The 18,679-nt window shown below is 40.0% G+C and overlaps 2 protein-coding genes across 3 annotated transcripts in view; both read left to right on the top strand.

Moving 5' to 3' along the window:
* LOC120536008 (transcription termination factor 1-like) overlaps window positions 1–2,684 on the top strand; it is a 61,522-nt gene extending 58,838 nt beyond the window's left edge. For both annotated transcript variants that reach the window (XM_039764287.1, XM_039764288.1), the window contains one exon: window positions 1,491–2,684. In XM_039764287.1, coding sequence (XP_039620221.1) covers window positions 1,491–1,657 — 167 coding nt within the window. In that variant the 3' untranslated portion in view covers window positions 1,658–2,684. The remainder of the gene's footprint in view (window positions 1–1,490) is intronic.
* A 4,567-nt stretch (window positions 2,685–7,251) lies between these two features.
* stom (stomatin) lies at window positions 7,252–18,617 on the top strand. The gene is made up of 7 exons (XM_039764286.1): window positions 7,252–7,399; window positions 11,977–12,080; window positions 12,516–12,588; window positions 13,524–13,606; window positions 16,421–16,624; window positions 17,196–17,330; window positions 17,813–18,617. The coding sequence occupies exons 1-7, from the start codon at window positions 7,342–7,344 to the stop codon at window positions 18,005–18,007; spliced, it is 852 nt and encodes a 283-aa protein (XP_039620220.1). The 5' UTR covers window positions 7,252–7,341; the 3' UTR covers window positions 18,008–18,617.
* The last annotated feature ends 62 nt before the right edge of the window (window positions 18,618–18,679 follow it).

The raw sequence follows: 18,679 nt of genomic DNA, 5'->3' as shown, positions 1-18,679 counted from the left end.
TTATTGTGTAAATCTACGTTTTGGGCATTGAATGATGCCAACGCGAACAGATTATCGTAGGCTCAGATATTTTGCCTGTAGTGTTTGTGGATTTCACTTTTACCAAACATCAAATCTTTTAATTCTTGCGGATACGCCTCTTCATTGGGAAGAAATGCTACTTTACCCTGATGGCAACACAAATTAGACGATCTACAAGTCTCCGACGTAAAGAGCAGGTTAGAGATAATCCTTCTATATAAAAACAGTCGGGATTGTCCTTCCGTCCCGTGAGTGCTACGCAGGCGCGGAGTTTCACACACGCCCCGTCCATTTTGCAATGCACGATGGGATTTGTAGTTTCATTTTTCCAGGTAAAAGATGATTTTCTACTCCAGACTGTGCGACTAGCGGAGTTTCACACGCCCGTCCATTTTGCAATGCGATGGGATTTGTAGTTTCGTTTTTCCTGGTAAAAGATGATTTTCTACTCCAGACTGTGCGATATCTTCTTCTTCTTTCTTACTATATAAAAGCGGTCGGGATTGTCCTTCCATCCCGTGAGTGGAAAGCGTGGTATTCCGCTTATCACAGACTTACTACTTGCAGCTTGCGGTGCGAAGCGACATGATGTGAGCAGAGTTCTGGTGCTTCCATCGTTCCTTTGCTTTTTTGCGCGATGCGCTGGAAAAATAGACAAAGTTATGTCTCTGGAAATAATTAATGTTGATGGAGTACAAATGCCTCACCGCGTAGTAAATATCAGGGGGGTTCAAAGGGGCGACCTCAATATAGAAAAAAAGTTTAAATTTCATCACAAAATAACAGAAACTACGAGTATTAAAGTAATACCGCTCAAATGCAATATAACCAAATTAATGAGTCAAATTGATCTACATATTGAATTACCTTAAGAAGTGGTCAACTTAAAAGTCGGTCGCCTTAAAAGGCTGGTCAGCCTAGTGAAATTACTAAAATTCGAAAGTCAAAAAAAAAACTGATAGTAAAGATCGCATTAGCGCAAACAAACAGAAATTATTACTCGTTGAAATAACGGAACAGTGAAAAGAGATCGAATATATTGTTCAGATTTAAACTTTAAGTCGTAGATTGTCTAATTTGTGTTGCCATCGGTGAAAAGTATTGTTTCTTCCTAATGAAGAGGCGTATCCGCGAGAATTAAAAGATTTGCTGTTTGGCGAAAGTGAAATCCACATATGCTTGGGTCACAGAGTTGCACAGAAACACACGGAAGATTTTAGGGACAGAAACATTTTTCAAATACTTCAAACAAACGGAAATCTTTTTCATAAGTGAATCGAGCTCCGTGTGTAGTCGGAGTGTACAGTTCCGTCTCTCAATTAAAAGAATAGAAAAGCCCCCTAGTATTTTACAAGATAAGAACTGAACATTGTCATTGTTTTACAGTATATACTTTGTGAAGAAAATACTAATTAACATTCTATAACATACATGTATTAATGTTTTTTGGTTTTTTTTTTGACCCTTAGAAATTATTGATTTCCTTTACCTCAAAATCCTTCCACGTTTAGAAGAAAAAGTCAAGAAAGTTCAGAAGAAGAAACGCAAGGAGCTCCCAGAATCCGAACAAAGAAAAACAAGCTTCCAGTTTTCTGAAGTTTTTTCCGAGTCTGAAGAAGAAGAACTTCTAGAGTAAGAAAGTGGCGTCGCCCTTCATCATCTGAATGGTCCAACTAGCATTCGTAAACTGGCAGTTTGTGTCCAGGCAAAGGGAAAACTGACCCACTCAAGACACCAAACTTGGTAACAAAGTGATGTGTGCTGCCAGGAATAACTCGGTCTCTCGTGGCAAGAAGAATCACGAGTTTTATAGCCTTTTTTATATTCTGGGGATATTCTTTTAGATCCTTTTAAAACTTTATAGTGTTTCTTACAGAGCTTTTGAAGAAGAATGCCAGTTACTATTGTATAAAACCTGTTCACATTAGGCTGTTTAACGGTCTAATGTTTTGGTTACTTTTTTACTAAAGAAAAGCAGATTTTTCTATCATTTATAAATCATTATCTTTTGCTACAACTAGTGTGTGACTCCATCTCAAACTGTAAAGCAGGCAGACATGGTCAAGAGCTTACGTTGTTGTTTGATCAAACACAAATGGACAACCCATGTGCTCTAAATGACTTTGACAAGAGTATAATTGTTGGTGCCAGGCATGGATTCAGTCTGTTGACTTTACAGAGAATGGGATAGCAGACAGACAGAAGACCCCCAGTGACTGGTGAATGAGAGACTCATTTGGGACCTCTAAACACACAGCATGTCGGACTTTAAAGCAGGTGGGCTACAGCAGCAGAAGATCATGACAGGTTCTATAACTGACAACAAGGCGGCACTGGGCACATGGGCATCAAAAGCAGGCAACTGTAGGCTGGAAAAATGTCGTCTGTTCTGGTGAGTCTCGATTTCTGCTGTGATGAACAGTCTGACAGAAACATCGAACCAGCCTTGTGTCAGCACTACAGGCTGGTGGTGGTGGAGAATTGGAGTGGGGAAGGTTTTTTGGCACACCAGACCTCTAATACCAAAAAAAATAAACGTATTGGTGCACACCCTTCAGCTAAAATTTGAGAGATACGTCTTCGTCAACTTGGTGCACACAGGTTTTCCCATTTTATTGCAATTTTATTTATTTATTTTTTTCTTCATTGCAAGTCTCCAGTGCACAGAATCTATGTTAACGAAGTACATCATCTTGGCCATTCCACAATTTTAATACTGCGTTTTTTTTACTTTCTCGTATACAAAGTGCAAGGAAAGTATGGGAATCCTCCAATAAGTTGATTTCGAGATTTTGACGGATCTCGATGTTTCAGACCTCCATGAGTCCGAAAATACCATCCATCCATTTTCTAACCCGCTGAATCCGAATAGGGTCACGGGGGTCTGCTGGAGCCAATCCCAGCCAACACAGGGCACAAAGCAGGAACCAATCCTGGGCAGGGTGCCAACCCACCGCAGGGTCCGAAAATACAATTTTTGGAATTACGTGTGTGTGTAAACACGACAACGTGAGTACGCTTTCACTTTGGTCAACCAAATTTTGCGCACAAGTATTAGGTACAAAACGTAGATTTCTATCAACTTTTCAGCTATTTCTGCTAACCAGAAGTGGCACTTTGTCAAATTTTTTACATTTTTGGGGACCGTTTCAGGTAATTTCACATCATATTACGGTAAAGCGCCAAATTTTAAGCATTTTTTTTGTCACTTTGCATTTTTTCGAAAAATGATCGGTTTTCCAGATAATCGCAATTTTCCATTTCTCATACAAATAGTATTACGTATTTAAGAAAGTTTTTGCTTTACGTAAACGAAATTTTGTGTACAAGTACTACACTACACACATTACTAAAATCTCTTGCAACGTTTGACCCACTTCCGTTTACTGAAAGTGGTAATTTACCTGAATTGTTCACCAAAATAAAATTATCCTGGCAAATTTTTTATTCATGCAGCTGCAGGGTCTGATTTATTCAACTTTACTTTTACAGTGATTGTTCAACATATTATTGATTTGATTGGTTGTTGATGTTTTTTAATGCACATCTCTCTTATTATAAAAGAAAATCTTGAGATGGGACTAATTGCCAAGAGATTTTTTTGAAGCCCCGCCCTCCTCTAAACCATTTCCGGTTAACGGCCCTCGCCCGCGGTCTTCTCACGTCTCATTCATGTGAATGCTTTTCTCAGACACAGTTCCTGCGCTCTCAGCTCTTATAATTTTTAACGTTTTCCTCACTTTAAGTTCCCAATAAAAGAAGACGTATTATGTCCAAATCTTATTGAAGAATTTCCTCCCGAAGGATTATCAACAGAAGAAATGAGTACACGAGCAATCCTAACACAGAGAAACGAAGTCAAATAAATTAACGTGAAAATTGGCGATCGGTTACACAGCAAATTGGTTAAATGCGTATCAATAGACTGTGCTGAAACAGTTGGTGGTGATGGTGAGGGAGATGAAAACATCAACTTACAATATCACGAAAAATATCTACAACCATTAACACCGTCCGGTCTTCCACCGGCCGAATTACTGTTGAAAGATGGATGTATCGTAATGTTATTGCGTAATTTATTTTACCAGAAGTGACATCATTAGTAGCGCCAGTACCCTGTGGGATTTACTGTGGATGGTCTGCAAGAGACTGAGAGATACAGTCGGCACACCCCGCTGTCCCCCTAGTCTGGCGTGGAATTGCTATCATTTAGACCAGGGGTCCTCAATCCCAGTCCTGGAGGGCCGCATTGGCTGTAGGTTTTTGTTCTAAACCCGGTTGCCTAATTAGAAAGCAATTCTTGCCAATAATTTAATGGAATGGCTTGTTAGTTGCGTTAACTCTGCCATGCCAGGTAATTCTCATATCCTAGATTTTCTTCCCCTTTCTAAGGATACCATCCAAATGATTTGAAGTCTAATTCTCAGTCCTTCACTTTTTTCTCTTCACTTTCCTTCCAAGTATTTAATTAAACCCAACAGCGCATGACAAATACACACAGGGGTAAAATGGTAACAAGCTAAATGGAGAAATGCTGGTCTCTCTTTTGTCATTTGCATGTTATTGCTAATTTGGAGCCATTAAAAACCCAGAATACATCTGTTTAAGACTAAAATAAGCAACAAGGGTCCAAAATCTTAACGCGTGAGACAACTAAAGTGAAGCAGATACGTGAGCAATAAGTGCTTCTTATTAAGTAATTGGGTTGGAGCAAAAACCTGCAGCCACTGCGGCCCTCCAGGACCGTGATTGAGGACCCCTGATTTAGACCCTTCAGCTGTCTCCCAATCGCACGTGTGTGACGACATACATTTAGGGTTGCAGTGAGGAGTCAAGCCAAATGTCACCTTTTACTGGCTAACTGAACCGATTACAATGTGCAAGCTTTTGAGGCAAACTGCCTGAAGAAGGGGCCTCAGTTGCCTTTAAAGCGTGCACATTGTAATCGGTTCAGTTAGCCAATAAAAGGTGACACTTGGCTTGACTTCTCACTGCATCCATAATGGCTAACACGGTTCAACTCCCTAATACTCACATACACCTTGGGTGAATCTCACGTTATAACCCCCTACAACAGATTTTATACGAACTATAAATCTGACATATCATTTAAGACATTGACTTTGCACAGGGCAAAAGTAATTGTAAGCGTTCACAGACCGAAAATGGGACTTTTTATTGACTATGCCACAATTCCAGTGCGTCAAGAGTTGACATACTTTGTTAATATTTGGTAGCATTGCCTTTAAATTGTTTAACGTGAGCCACCCTCTGGCTCTATACTCCATTTCCTGCACAAATTCTGCCTGTAGATTACTTGTCGAGTTATCATTACAAATGGTAAAAAGTCTGAATTAGCATAAGCCGCCCTTATGTGGGGTATTTATACTAAAAATAATGATTTACTTCATGAGGTAGAAGTACATAATAAACAAAAGTAGTTGTGTCAGATATTTGAAATATCAAAATGTTTAAATCTTTAAAGTCTCATTACTGCCAAAAGGGATCCTACTCTGCTGGGGCCCGTAAGCAAAGCCCTTAACCTGAAAATTGCTCTGGGGTGCTGCTCTCCCCTTGGGAATTAATATGGGGTACCAAATACCAAAAAAATAAAATATTCTCGATTTTAATAGAAGTGTTTCGTGTTTTTTTAACCATCCAATAGAGGTCCATGGCTAGATCCACAGTAAATGATCAAAAATAAAAAATAACAATTTTAAAAATCCCTTACCTTGAAATAGTCTAAAATGATATCCAACGTGCGTATGTCAGCAATCGGGAATTTTTAACCTTCTAGGACTGCCTCCTAAAAGACTAGGGTCACCGAGAAAGAATCAAATATAAAAAATATAACATTCATAATCCGCAACCTCAAAGTACACTCCACATGCCTACAGTACATTTCCGATCCCCATTTTTCAGAAGTTTTCCACAAAGAAGTAGCTTTGACCCCCTGTATACCATTAAGAGTTTTTAACCTCTTAGGTCAGTTGACATAGCATACACAGTTCAAGCCCTTCTGATTATTTGTGCTGAAGATACCTGGGGTGTCATTTCCTGGACAAAATATGGTCTACAAATTTGGGTTTTTTGGGTCTAGACGGCCAAAAAGTGGGGGACTCCAAAAAGTTCGACATATTGCATAACTAGACTTCTAGAATAGTCGAACATTTAGGAGGAGATTGGGAGAACAGTAGAAGAAAAGCCTTAAGCGATTTCAAAGCGTCCGTAGTTCTAATTTAACGCAATACTTCCTTAACAAACGAATCATACAAATGAAACTCTGTGAATGTATTCTTTAATGATACTAAAGTTAAATGAACTTACTGTATTTAAATTTCTCATAGGAAACGCTCTACACATGTACAAGTAAGTCAGTGATGTGTGCTCTCATTTTAAAATATCTCAAAATAATGTTGACCCCAAAATATAATTACCGCAAAGGTTATTGTTTAAATTATAAAGACACTACCTATAAACTGGTATTTGACTCTGTTTGCTGGTAAAGTTCTGCATTTAGCTTAATGTTTGAGGAATTGTCATTACAAACGGTAGTTGTCATACTGAAACATATTAACACGTTTCTATTGTAATCTTGCGTTAAGCAGACAGTTTAATTAATACTTGCCGCAGACTCAACGTTTTCGCTTACCTGGAACTGTGATTCTTGTTTAAAAAGTTAGAAAAATGAAATGAGGATGAGGGCCGTCTGGGGCCGAACAAGCGGGGCATGCAACACTCAGGTGGCACTTCAGTCATAAACCACTCCGAACCCTAACCAATCATACATGAGCTTTTGAGAGGAGTGGGCGGAGCAATGCGAGGTGACCGTTCAGTGTGCTGGTGTTTTTTATGAGGCTTTTGGGTTAGAGGAAAATTATGGAAGATATAATTCACATTAAAAAAACACATTTTTAAGAATGCTCGTTATGCTATATTTTTGTCCCTCCTAAAAATGGGGAGAGAATTTCCCCCTAATCTGACTGCTGTCAATCATCTGCAGGGTCTCCGCCCAGTGGGATGTACTTAAGCAGCTCTAGAGGGGCGCCTCTCAGTGAAGGGGCGTGGGGCGTTCTTACGACATGTTACCACATTTAAAAACTTACGAGAACGGTGATTTGAATGTTTATATGAAGCATTAACAGGGCATTCCAGCTCCAGCATCGTAGACCCATAGCCCGAGTGGGCGGGCTCAGGACGTTTCGCTAGCGAGGCGGTCCTTTCGTCAGGGGGCGTGGTCAGATTCTGTCTGTTTATGAGCACCGTACAGTTCGCGTGAGTTTGATGTGTTGGTGAAGTCGATGGTAAGAAGTGGTTATAATGGAAGCAAGACAGAAGCAAGAGATGAAGCCTCTGCGGATGCAGACAGTAGGCGAAGGTATGGACGACCAGGAGAAAGGGGGACTATGAGGGGGGTTTAAAGAAAAGGGAAAACAAAGAGTTACAAGAAAAAAAAAAAAAGTAAACGAAAAACTCGGGGGGCAGTTTCAGAGTAAGCTAACTGTGCTTAGAACATTTAGACGTTGCGTGTCGATTTAAAGTTTTAAAGATTACTTAGGAGGCGAGTGCATAGTGAACGTATTGCTAAGGGCCTTTTTAATGTGCTTACGGATGCGATGAGCGGAGGCACAGAATTTGTGAGCGCACACTCCCCCAAAACCCCTCGGCGGCGCCTTTTCTTCAAAAAAGTTCGACAAGGCGGAACTCTTCACAGTTGGTTGGGAAGGCTCCAGTCGCGTCTACGTGAACCTCACGTCGGTTCTTGGAGGATCGTAACTCGTGCTGAAGAACTTCGCAGACGGGGGTTTGTTTGGGCGGGCACGTGAGCCACGCCACCCGCCCCTTCGTTCTCCGCCCGAGCCCGCTTTCAAAATGGTGTATGGGCTTCGGCATCCTGCACGAACTTACGGCCTCCTACTGTTTATTAACGGGATCCTTTGGGAGCGTTAAAAGGACCCTCGCAGCCCCTGCACGACCTGCTTTTTTTGCCCTTTTTTGGAGATGCGGGGGGCTTGCTTATTTCTCCGTAGTTGGGCCTCCTAGCAGCTGCGACAGTCTGTTGAATCTCCGCCTTGCCGGAATGTCGTAGTAAAAATAGCCCACCTCGCTAAAAAAATAAATGAATAAAACTTGCAGCGGTTTGGAATACATATGTTTGGTGCCTGCTTTACTGTCTAAATAACGGTCGGTGGGGAGATTTTTCCAACAGCACAGTGCCTTGGAGGAAAGGGTTACCTTCTGGTGGCTTTTAAATGTCGAGGTGCCCCTTTTATGTAAATGAGATCATTTTAGAAAGTGCAGATCACTTCTTTGTGCTATTGGTCATTTTTTTTGCTTTTGTGACATTTAACCCACATACGGTACTGCTTAAAATAAGCTAACCTGGAAACCCGCCCATCAAGCGACCCTGAGAGAGAAGAGGGAGGGACTGGATCGAAAGGGCTATCACTGACGATGGAGGTCCGCTGGATTAGCCCATCTTGTGTCGCTTATAGCACCAATCAACACCGCGTGTTTTACTCTGCAAACCCACGCTTAGTTCGTTTTGTGCATTTTTTTTCTCTTTTTCCAATTCATCAATTCAGTTGCTTTCGTGGGTCCTGTTCGTTTAGGGCAGGGGAGTTAAACAGTGATGGACATGTCGAAAGAAACGATGGAACCGACACGATCGGACTACCCGTTTAAAAGCGTTTTCACCCTCAAAAGTCCGAATTGGGAGATGTCCCGTCACTTTGCTTCAGTTATCCGTTTCACACCGCAGACTTCCAAGTGAACGGGGGGGGGCAAGGCGTGTGCATGGAGGTTCGCTAACAGTTTGGGCTACGCCGCATTCTCCATATTTATTTATACACAGCTCAGTAAGTAAAACCCCTATTTATCCAGCCACTGGAAGACTGCTTGGAAAATTTTGCACATTCGGTAATTCGTTTAATGGAATTGTAGTTGGCGAGATGTGAACGTTATGGGATATTGTACAGTACAGACCGCGGGTCTGTTCAGCCGAAGAACGTTGTAGCAAGTTTGTCGTCTTCCTTTAGTGCAAGTCACTTCACCGGAAAAAACAAATGAAGTGTAATCAATTGTGTCCTGAGTATTGTATAAAGATGTCCGCAAAATATGTTAATGCTTTAGAGACTGAAAGAGAATTCAGGAAGTGGATTGCACGAGTCTTAAGACCTGAGGTCATGGCAGTATTGTTGCATCAGGTGATTGCGTTGTGTTCCCATGCTGTCTCTGACTTGTGGCATTTCACCTTCCCGTCTCAGTGCATTCATTTGGCTTTCTGTTCAGATATTTGGAAGAATACAATCACTTCTGATTGGTCACTTGCTCTGTTCCGCCAAAAAAGTGGGTGTGGAAATTTAAAGAGCAATGTAAAATGATCAAAAGGTGTATTGATGCCCCAAATGAAATTTGACCACAAAAAATGCCATTTTTTTGCTGAACAAATTTTATGTTTAAACTTTGTTCAGTTGACAGGGGTGAAAGGTCTGCACTGGCTTTGGAAACTTCATGTGAATGTCCTACAACGTACAAATGTCCCTTCAGTCCAGTAGCATGTTAATGCAGTATCAGACTCTGACAGTCTTACCCATTTGGTGGTTTCTAATATGTTGTCCATTAATGGTTCCTGTTTTGGGCCCAGTGCTGCCAGGATAGACCTGTCTTGGCAACCCTGAGATGCAGAAGTGCTGCCGTCACTACTGTGTGTATTTATTAATCTGTAGTCCAACTGAAAGCAACTACTGGGGACTGAAGAAGGGGTTAAAAAAAAAAGCCACATTCAGCATGAAGTATTGTAATCAAACACTCCTATACACAAACCATTTGAAGACATAAACTCCACATCTTAGGAATGTATGAAGCCACTACAAATACAGTATATCCATAAGAATGCTGTTTGTGTAACACTTTTTTTTTGTTGTTCTCTAACATTAAAGTGAGGTGGGGGGCAAATAATCATGTAGGCACCATTGTTTTCTCTGAGGTACAACAGAAAAGAGCCTTTCCATGAATCTTCTCTTTGAAAAACGTGTACATAGAATGGGTGGTCTGTTATCAAATATTTCATGTTAGTTTTATTATACCTGTTGGGTGTTTGTGTGTGTAAACCATCCAGTTTGGGTTAAAATTGTGTAGATTCTTTGTGTGTGAGTGTTTTCCATTCCACAGTAACACAATACACTAATTGCATTGTTCTTTTGTCTTTCCAGCGGATCTACATGTAAATTAATTACTGTATACGGCTTACCAAAGACATTGTAAAACTTTCTCCTTTTATGTAAGATGAGTGGTGCAGACAGAAGCAATTTTAAAGCACCCTGCGTTAATTGTAAACCAGAATTGTCCTTAGACTTTGCTGATCTGCCATCCCAGACGCATTCTGTTTATCAGTCACAGACACATGCCGTTTGTTTTCACAGGCTTTTAATGTCTTCTGGAGCACAAAAGCCAGATTTACATTCCTAGGTTGATTATTGATCTGATAACCAAAGGGAGTTTGTCTTGTAAAATCATGTATTCAAATTTGAAAAGTAGAAAGATCAGCAGACGATACATGTAAGAGATTAAATCCTATTCAATTGATGTTCTGCGTTATATTTTTTGATTTGTAATACTGCTAAGCTGAATTACAAATTGTTCTGATTTGTTCCAACCAGATTTCTAATCGCTGACTACACCTGATAATTCTGATCTCGTTTAATGAGCTGCTATTATTTGTCTTTTATTCTACATTCAGAAAAGCACAGCAGCATGATTTTTACATTTATGAGACATTTAGAAATATTTCTGCTTTTGCTATCGATTTAAATGCTTAAGTCTTTGGTTGATTTTGTTATATTTTGCAGTTTTTTCCCCTTCGTTGTATCTTATTAATGACAATTAAAAATGAGCAGAACAGACACGCTGGCAAACAACGCTGAATAATCAAAGGGTGCAGCTGCTTTAGCGTCAGACCCACCAATTAGTAAATAATGGATTCATTAAACAATTGGAACACCTGGAAAAGTAGAATGAAAATCACAATGAAAATAGTGTTAAAAAGTAAAAAATACATTATTCCCATCTAACTGCTTGGTACATTTTTGATATTTTTTTAAATTTTTTTTTTACCAAGCTTTAGTTTTCTAATTTCTATATTGATAGATACTTTATTAATCCCAAGGGGAAATTCACATAATCCAGCAGCAGTATACTGATACAAAAAACAATATTAAATTAAAGAGTGATAAAAATGCATGTAAAAGCAGACAATAACTTTGAATAATGTTAACGTTTACCCCACCTGGGTGGAATTGAAGAGTCTTGTAGTGTGGGGTCTCCTCAGTCTGTCAGTGGAGCAGGACGGTGACAGCAGTCTGTCTCTGAAGCTGCTCCTCTGTCTGGAGATGATCCTGTTCAGTGGATGCAGTGGATTCTCCATGACTGACAGGAGTCTGCTCAGCGCCCGTCGCTCCGCCACGGATGTCAGACTGTCCAGCTCCGTGCCTACAATAGAGCCTGCCTTCCTCACCTCACTCATTTGTCCAGGTGTGAGGCGTCTTTCATCTTTATGCTGCCACCCCAGCACACCACCGCGTTCCCAAAACACAGAACTTGGGAATTAACTTACTTCACTTAATTAGCCCAGGAGTCCAATTAAAAACGGAAGCTGGTGGGAACAAAAACCTGCAGCCACAGGACCGAGGCTGGGAAACGCTGCTCTAGAAGAACCCTCAAATATTGTAATTCTGCAATTTAATTTGGAATTCTTTTCATTAATTGCTATTGTAATGACCTACTTTATGATCAGAATGATCAGCATCAGAGCGATAAAAAAAAAAAATACTGAAATGTTTTATAGAATAGTTCGGGTACCTTGGTTCTTAGGGCACAAAGCCTAGCGACACTCGACCAAAATGTATTTATTTATTTTATAAACAATAGTAATTTATTTAATGTTTTCTTTTGTAGAGGAAGTCAATGAAGGTATTGGATGTTGTGGCTGGCTTCTGGTCTTCTTCTCGTTCCTATTAACACTTCTCACACTTCCACTCTCCATTTGGATGTGCATCAAGGTAAAAACCCCAGAACTAGTCCTGTCCATGTAGACTCTGTCCTGTGCGGCTAATTTATTATGGTGTAGTTTGTCATGTTGAGGTAGTTGCTACCAATCACTAGCCAACAGAAGCAATATGTAGGATCTCTAGCAAACCCAGCCGAATTTCCTGTGAGAAAATGTAAAAACAGTATTGTTTTTCAGATTTTTTTCATCTCCCTTAATGATTTTTTTTTGATCTTGATAAAAGGCAAATACTCAATCATGTTTTTAGTTTGTCAGGATTAGGATATAAATGAGGAAGACTGAAGGTTCAGTCTCACAAAGGTAAACTCTTATCTAGTTGAATTACATTCCAGCAGGTGCACTGCAGGATTTTGAAATCAACCAGACTAGAAATGACGTGATCAGAAATGTTATACAATTGTTGTTGTTGTTTTTTTTTTTAAACCAGATCGTGAAGGAGTATGAACGTGCCATTATTTTTCGCTTGGGACGCATCCTGCCAGGTGGAGCAAAAGGACCAGGTACGACTGTCGTCTTTTATGTATTCTGCAGTGCAATTTAATGTTTAATCACAAGTGCAAGGTGATGCCAACCTACAGTTCTTATAAATGGAGATTTTCCGTTTAAGACATTAATATCAACTGCACAAGGGTTTTTAAACCGAATAGGGTTTCTAGTAGCGGGGTCAGTGTTTGAATTGGCTGCCTCTTTTGGTTTAAATGCAGTTATTCTGTTTTTGTTTTTCCCCCCACTGTTGTCATTTGAGACTTTACAAAAGTTAGAATTGTAATCTAGGACTACTTCCATCCCCGCAGCTGAGACGCGGTGAGTATTTTGCCCAAGATCATAATTTTGAGGCAGGGCCTTGTACAGTAGATTACTTTGTAGACTGGTAGGTGTGTTTTTATATTGTGTTATTGGGGCAAAGGAACCAGTTCTATACAAATATACTATACTTTCATTTCTATACAGTCATGTGTTTCGGAATTAAGGGGTTAAATTGTCGGTTGATGCTTGTGGATCATCCATCCATCCATCCATCCATCAATCCATTATCCAACCTGCTGAATCCAAACACAGGGTCACGGGGGGTCTGCTGGAGCCAATCCCAGCCAACACAGGGCACAAGGCAGGAACCAATCCCGGACAGGGTGCTGGCCCACCGCAGGGCACACACACGCACACACACACGGGCCAATGTAGAATCGCCAATCCACCTAACCTGCATGTCTTTGGACTGTGGGAGGAAACCCACGCAGACACGGGGAGAACATGCAAACTCCACGCAGGGAGGACCCAGGAAGCGAACCCAGGTGTCCTAACTGCGAGGCAGCAGTGCTACCCACTGCGCCACCGTGCCGTCCGCTTGTGGATCAATTTTGTAATATCTTTCTCAGTGTTGCAAGTGATGAAATTTTGTTTCACTCTCTTAAATTTTGAATTTCTTGTCCTTTAGGCCTCTTCTTTGTCCTGCCATGCACTGACAGTTTTGTTAAGGTGGACATGCGTACCATAAGCTTTGATATTCCCCCACAAGAGGTAAGTCTTTTTTTTTTTTTTTAAACTGGCAAAACAAAATGAAAAGGATGATAATTGTCTTTATTCTTATCATGTAAGAGGGCGTAAAAGCGGTTTCCAGGTCCCCTGGGGTGAACATTTTATTGTAAACATTTAGAATGTGACTCGTGCCTTTAACCGGCCATATTTTTAATCGAAAATCTGTCCCTTCATCACAATCAGTCATGTCTAGAATACTGAAGTGTGTGTGGTGTTGTGATGTAGAAAAAACAAAATGTGAAATCATAAGTAGGTTTAAACTAGAAATACCAGGAGAACTGATGTATACATACCTGGAAGGAAAGTTACAATTTATGACTGATCATTAAGATATATATAGATATATATATATATATATATATATATATATATATATATATATATATATATACACACACACACAGTACAGGCCAAAAGTTTGGACACCCCTCCTCATTCAATGTGTTTTCTTTATTTTCATGACCATTTACATTTGTAGATTCTCACTGAAGGCATCAAAACTATGAATGAACACACGTGGAGTTATGTACTGAACAAAAAAAGGTGAAATAACTGAAAACATGTTTTATATTCTAGTTTCTTCAAAATAGCCACCCTTTGCTCTGATTACTGCTTTACACACTCTTGCCATTCTCTCGATGAGCTTCAACAGGTAGTCACCTGAAATGGTTGTCACTTCACAGGTGTGCCTTATCTGGGTTATTTAGTGGAATTTCTTGCTTTATCAATGGGGTTGGGACCAGCAGTTGTGTTGTGCAGAAGTCAGGTTAGTTGGACGATCATTTATTTTTCAACAGGACAATGACCACAAACACACCTCCAGGCTGTGTAAGGGCTATTTGACCAAGAAGGAGAGTGATGGAGTGCTGCGGCAGATGACCTGGCCTCCACAGTCACCGGACCTGAACCCAATCGAGATGGTTTGGGGTGAGCTGGACCGCAGAGTGAAGGCAAAGGGGCCAACAAGTGCTAAACACCTCTGGGAACTCCTTCAAGACTGTTGGAAAACCATTTCAGGTGAAGCTGTTGAAGCTCATCGAGAGAATGGCAAGAGTGTGCAAAGCAGTAATCGGAGCAAAGGGTGGCTATTTTGAAGAAACTAGAATATAAAACATGTTTTCAGTTATTTCACCTTTTTTTGTTTAGTACATAACTCCACATGTGTTCATTCATAGTTTTGATGCCTTCAGTGAGAATCTACCAATGTAAATGGTCATGAAAATAAAGAAAACACATTGAATGAGGAGGGGTGTCCAAACTTTTGGCCTGTACTCTGTGTGTGTGTGTGTGTGTGTATGTGTATATATAGATATAGATATAGATATATAGATATATATATATATATATATATATATATATATATATATATATATATATATATATATATATATAGATAGATAGAGATATATATATATATATATATATATATATAGATAGAGTTGGTTGAAGAGAAGTCTAATTCAGAATTGGATTTCTTAAACATTGCTCAAACATGAAATAGTATGAAGGAGACTAGGACTGTACACACTAATAAAGAGAGCTTCAGTCAATCAAGGATATCATTGGGACATGACTGGCAAACTTCTCTTTATTTATAGGGCTGTCATTTAGGGGGAAAAGGCTGCCAGTCTTAAGAATTGGGTGCTAATTCAGTACTCATTCAGTATATTCACCCTTATCCATGGTAACTTGAAACTAACCGGTTACATTATATCTCCAATGCTTTGTTTTTGGAGCAGAGGTGAAGTGGCTTTCTCATGGTCATGCGGTGTCAGTAGCAGGATTTGAACCCACAAGCTGAGGGTTTGAAGTTCAATGCCTTAGCTACTATCCCACCCTCCATGGATCTAAAATTCCCATAAAGTCCTTTTGCTTTCATTGTTTGTTTTTTGAAAGAATTTAAGGCAAGTTTGCAGAATCTTTAATAGAAGTGCAAATGTGGACATTAACATTTTAGAGAAAATTTAAATTCAAATTACATTGCTGTTTAAATTGGTAAAGAGTATATAAATCACTTGTGGTGTATTTTACTTTTATTAAAAATACTAAAACATTTGTAATCCTATTCTTGAACAAAGGAAAATATGGTACAAATATAGTATCTTAGGAAAATGATGCACATAGCCAGAAATGAATAATGATCAAACAAGACTTTTATTTTATGGCAGGCCTTGATCTCTGATTAAAGATTGGTTGCAAGAAGATGCAAAGCCATTTAGATGGCCCAAAATTGAATGCAACAACTGACCTCTGAAGTACATGCAACTAGTAAATACAACTTTTCGCCACACTGGTGTGTCAGGACCAGAGTTGACTGTTGCACATGTAAATTAAATGATTGAATTAAGATGTTGCTTTTAGAAGACAATCACTTGTGGCCTCGTTTTTCATGCTGTGCAGTGGAGTCTACAGTAGTTGGCCATTGTGTATCTATGTGGTGGAAGTGGTCTAGATACGGTGACCAAAAAAGTAGATGAGTGAGTTTAGCACAAAAGGTTAACTGCTAACATTCTAAACAAGTGTTGGTCACATCAAGTGTTTTGCCAGAGAAACTAATGTATAAAGTTAATTCAGTTAAGCAACTCTTGCCTTTGTTGTAGGGCATGAAAGTAGTGTGGTAGGTTTTCATGCAAATGTTGGGGTGGGGTGGGGTGGGGCAGGTTGGTTTAGTGTGTGTGTTTACATATATTACACCATTTGCTGTTTTGCCTCACTTGTTTTCCAAAGGGCACATTTAGCAAAATATGTTGATTCGCACCCCCTGAGTCTCACGTGTCCTGTGGTTTTACTCAACAGGTGCTTACAAAAGACTCTGTCACTGTCAGTGTGGATGGTGTAGTTTATTACCGTGTACAGAATGCCACCCTGGCAGTAGCCAACATCACTAATGCAGACGCAGCAACACGATTATTGGCACAGACTACCCTACGGAATGTGCTGGGAACGAAGAACCTGTCGGAGATCCTGTCTGATCGAGAGGAGATTGCACATAGCATGCAGGTATTGGAGGGGAGGCCATTCCCACTTCTGTCAGGTGGGATTGGGTGGATTGTATGCGTGTGGCCTATATCGGAGTGGGTTTTTTGGTAGATGTTTCACAAGTACTTGGCAAATACAGAGAATATTGAGGAGTGAATCGTAAAGGAAAAGGCAAGAGTGAGGTGATGCTGGTTAGCAACACCCATTTGTATCCTGATTTTAGGAGTCTTTATTTGGCTGAAATCTTCATGAAAACCAGCCTGTCATGTTCCATACTGCAGCAAACAGTTCTGATAAAACTAATCTCTGGGTGTCCTGAGCAGGGAGAAACTGTTGACTTTATGGGGTGGAAGGTACATTCAGGATAAATGCAGTGATGGAGTTATTTTATTAATATTCAAAATTGAATTTTCATTAACCTAAGTAAAATGGAGCTTCACATGTGACATTAACAATCTGCCCTAGCCAAAGTGCAGTTGAGTGACCTAAAGTGGTCAGTTGCTGGAAAATGTATGCTGAAGACAACAAGCAAGCGTATCATGTGAGTGAAAGGGTCATTTACTAACCTGGCATCATTCTCTTCCCTTTTCAGTCCACTTTGGATGATGCAACAGATGCCTGGGGCATTAAAGTGGAAAGAGTGGAAATAAAAGATGTCAAACTGCCTTTGCAACTACAGAGGGCCATGGCAGCAGAAGCGGAGGCATCTCGTGAGGCCCGGGCAAAAGTAAGACTACAGGGGTTTTTTTTTTGTTTTTTCTTAGTCCTGTGTGAACCTCATTGCCCCCCCAACCCCCTCCCTTCCGAAGTGTCTAAATTTGTGGCGAACATTCTCAATAAGGTGCTCTACTCTTGTGTAGGCTTTGGCCTCTTGGATGGTCCTTGTGCCCGAGCGAGTGCCTCTGCCTTCAGTTTTATAACTCTGGTCGGCTCGTTTTTTTTCTCAAAGGAGGGCGGTGTAGAATAAACTTTTTTTGGAATGTGTTGTATTTACCTTTTTGGAGGTACTGTTGTGTTTTGACTTGGCATTTGCAAATTGCTCAGTGAGTTTCAGCTTCTTAGGAGTGAAGCTGGTCCTAACATTTTTCTTTTACCAATCTTGTCTGCAGATGGCACACTTTTCTCCTATCTCCATTTGCTTTTCCTTCACTCTGGTAGTTCCTTTACCAAAATTAGTTGTGACTTTGCCTGTTTCTTCTTTGGCACTAGGTGATTGCAGCAGAAGGAGAGATGAACGCATCAAGAGCTCTAAAAGAGGCCTCCATGGTCATTGCAGAATCGCCATCCGCAATACAGCTGCGTTACCTGCAGACACTCAACACCATTGCAGCAGAGAAGAATTCTACCATCATCTTCCCTCTGCCTATTGACATGCTGCAAGGCTTCATGGGATCCAGGAAGTGAGCTGAAGTACTGACGTGTTCTCCAACAGTGACTGGCTAACGCGTCGCTGCTTGCTTTGGTAATTCAATATGTAAAGTACAGAGTATTGGCCAAAGTGTTCTTGGGGAGTCCGTTGTATTCTGAAATGGGCGAGCAGGGCCTATTTCTGCTAACAGACCCTGAACTAAACTGTGTCACTACTGTTTGTTCTTAATAATTTGATACAACCCGTGACTTTAACTGCATGCTGGTGGTGAATCATTTTTGTTTTTAAATTTTTACCTTTTTTTACTAACTAAAACTTTTTTAAACATTGAGCTATTGTACAGCAAATGTGACCGTGTAAATGTATTATGACTTTTTAATGTATTCTTTATAATCTCTAACAGGAAAAATATAAGCCATTTAGCTTTGCTTCAAACAATTAAAGGATTCCGTTTTAATGAAATTAAGGATTTGTTAGGAAAAATCTGCAAGTGTTGAGACACCTGGACATGAACTGGAGTACCAAGAAACTTCTAAACCAGTAAAGATCTGGAAGGCCAATGTTGATTAGCATTTCAGTGAATTATTGCTATTATAATAATTATATTAGAAACAATACAGGACATATCAATTGTCTCCTTTTGAAGATTTGTTTTTTTTTATTTTAGGTGTTCGAGTTCATGTTTCCTAAAAGCTAGGCTCACCTCT

This window comes from Polypterus senegalus, chromosome 9 (assembly GCF_016835505.1).
Source record: "Polypterus senegalus isolate Bchr_013 chromosome 9, ASM1683550v1, whole genome shotgun sequence".
NCBI lineage: Eukaryota > Metazoa > Chordata > Cladistia > Polypteriformes > Polypteridae > Polypterus > Polypterus senegalus.
Note: the sequence above shows the minus strand (reverse complement) of the source record. Positions and strands in the feature narration are given on the sequence as shown.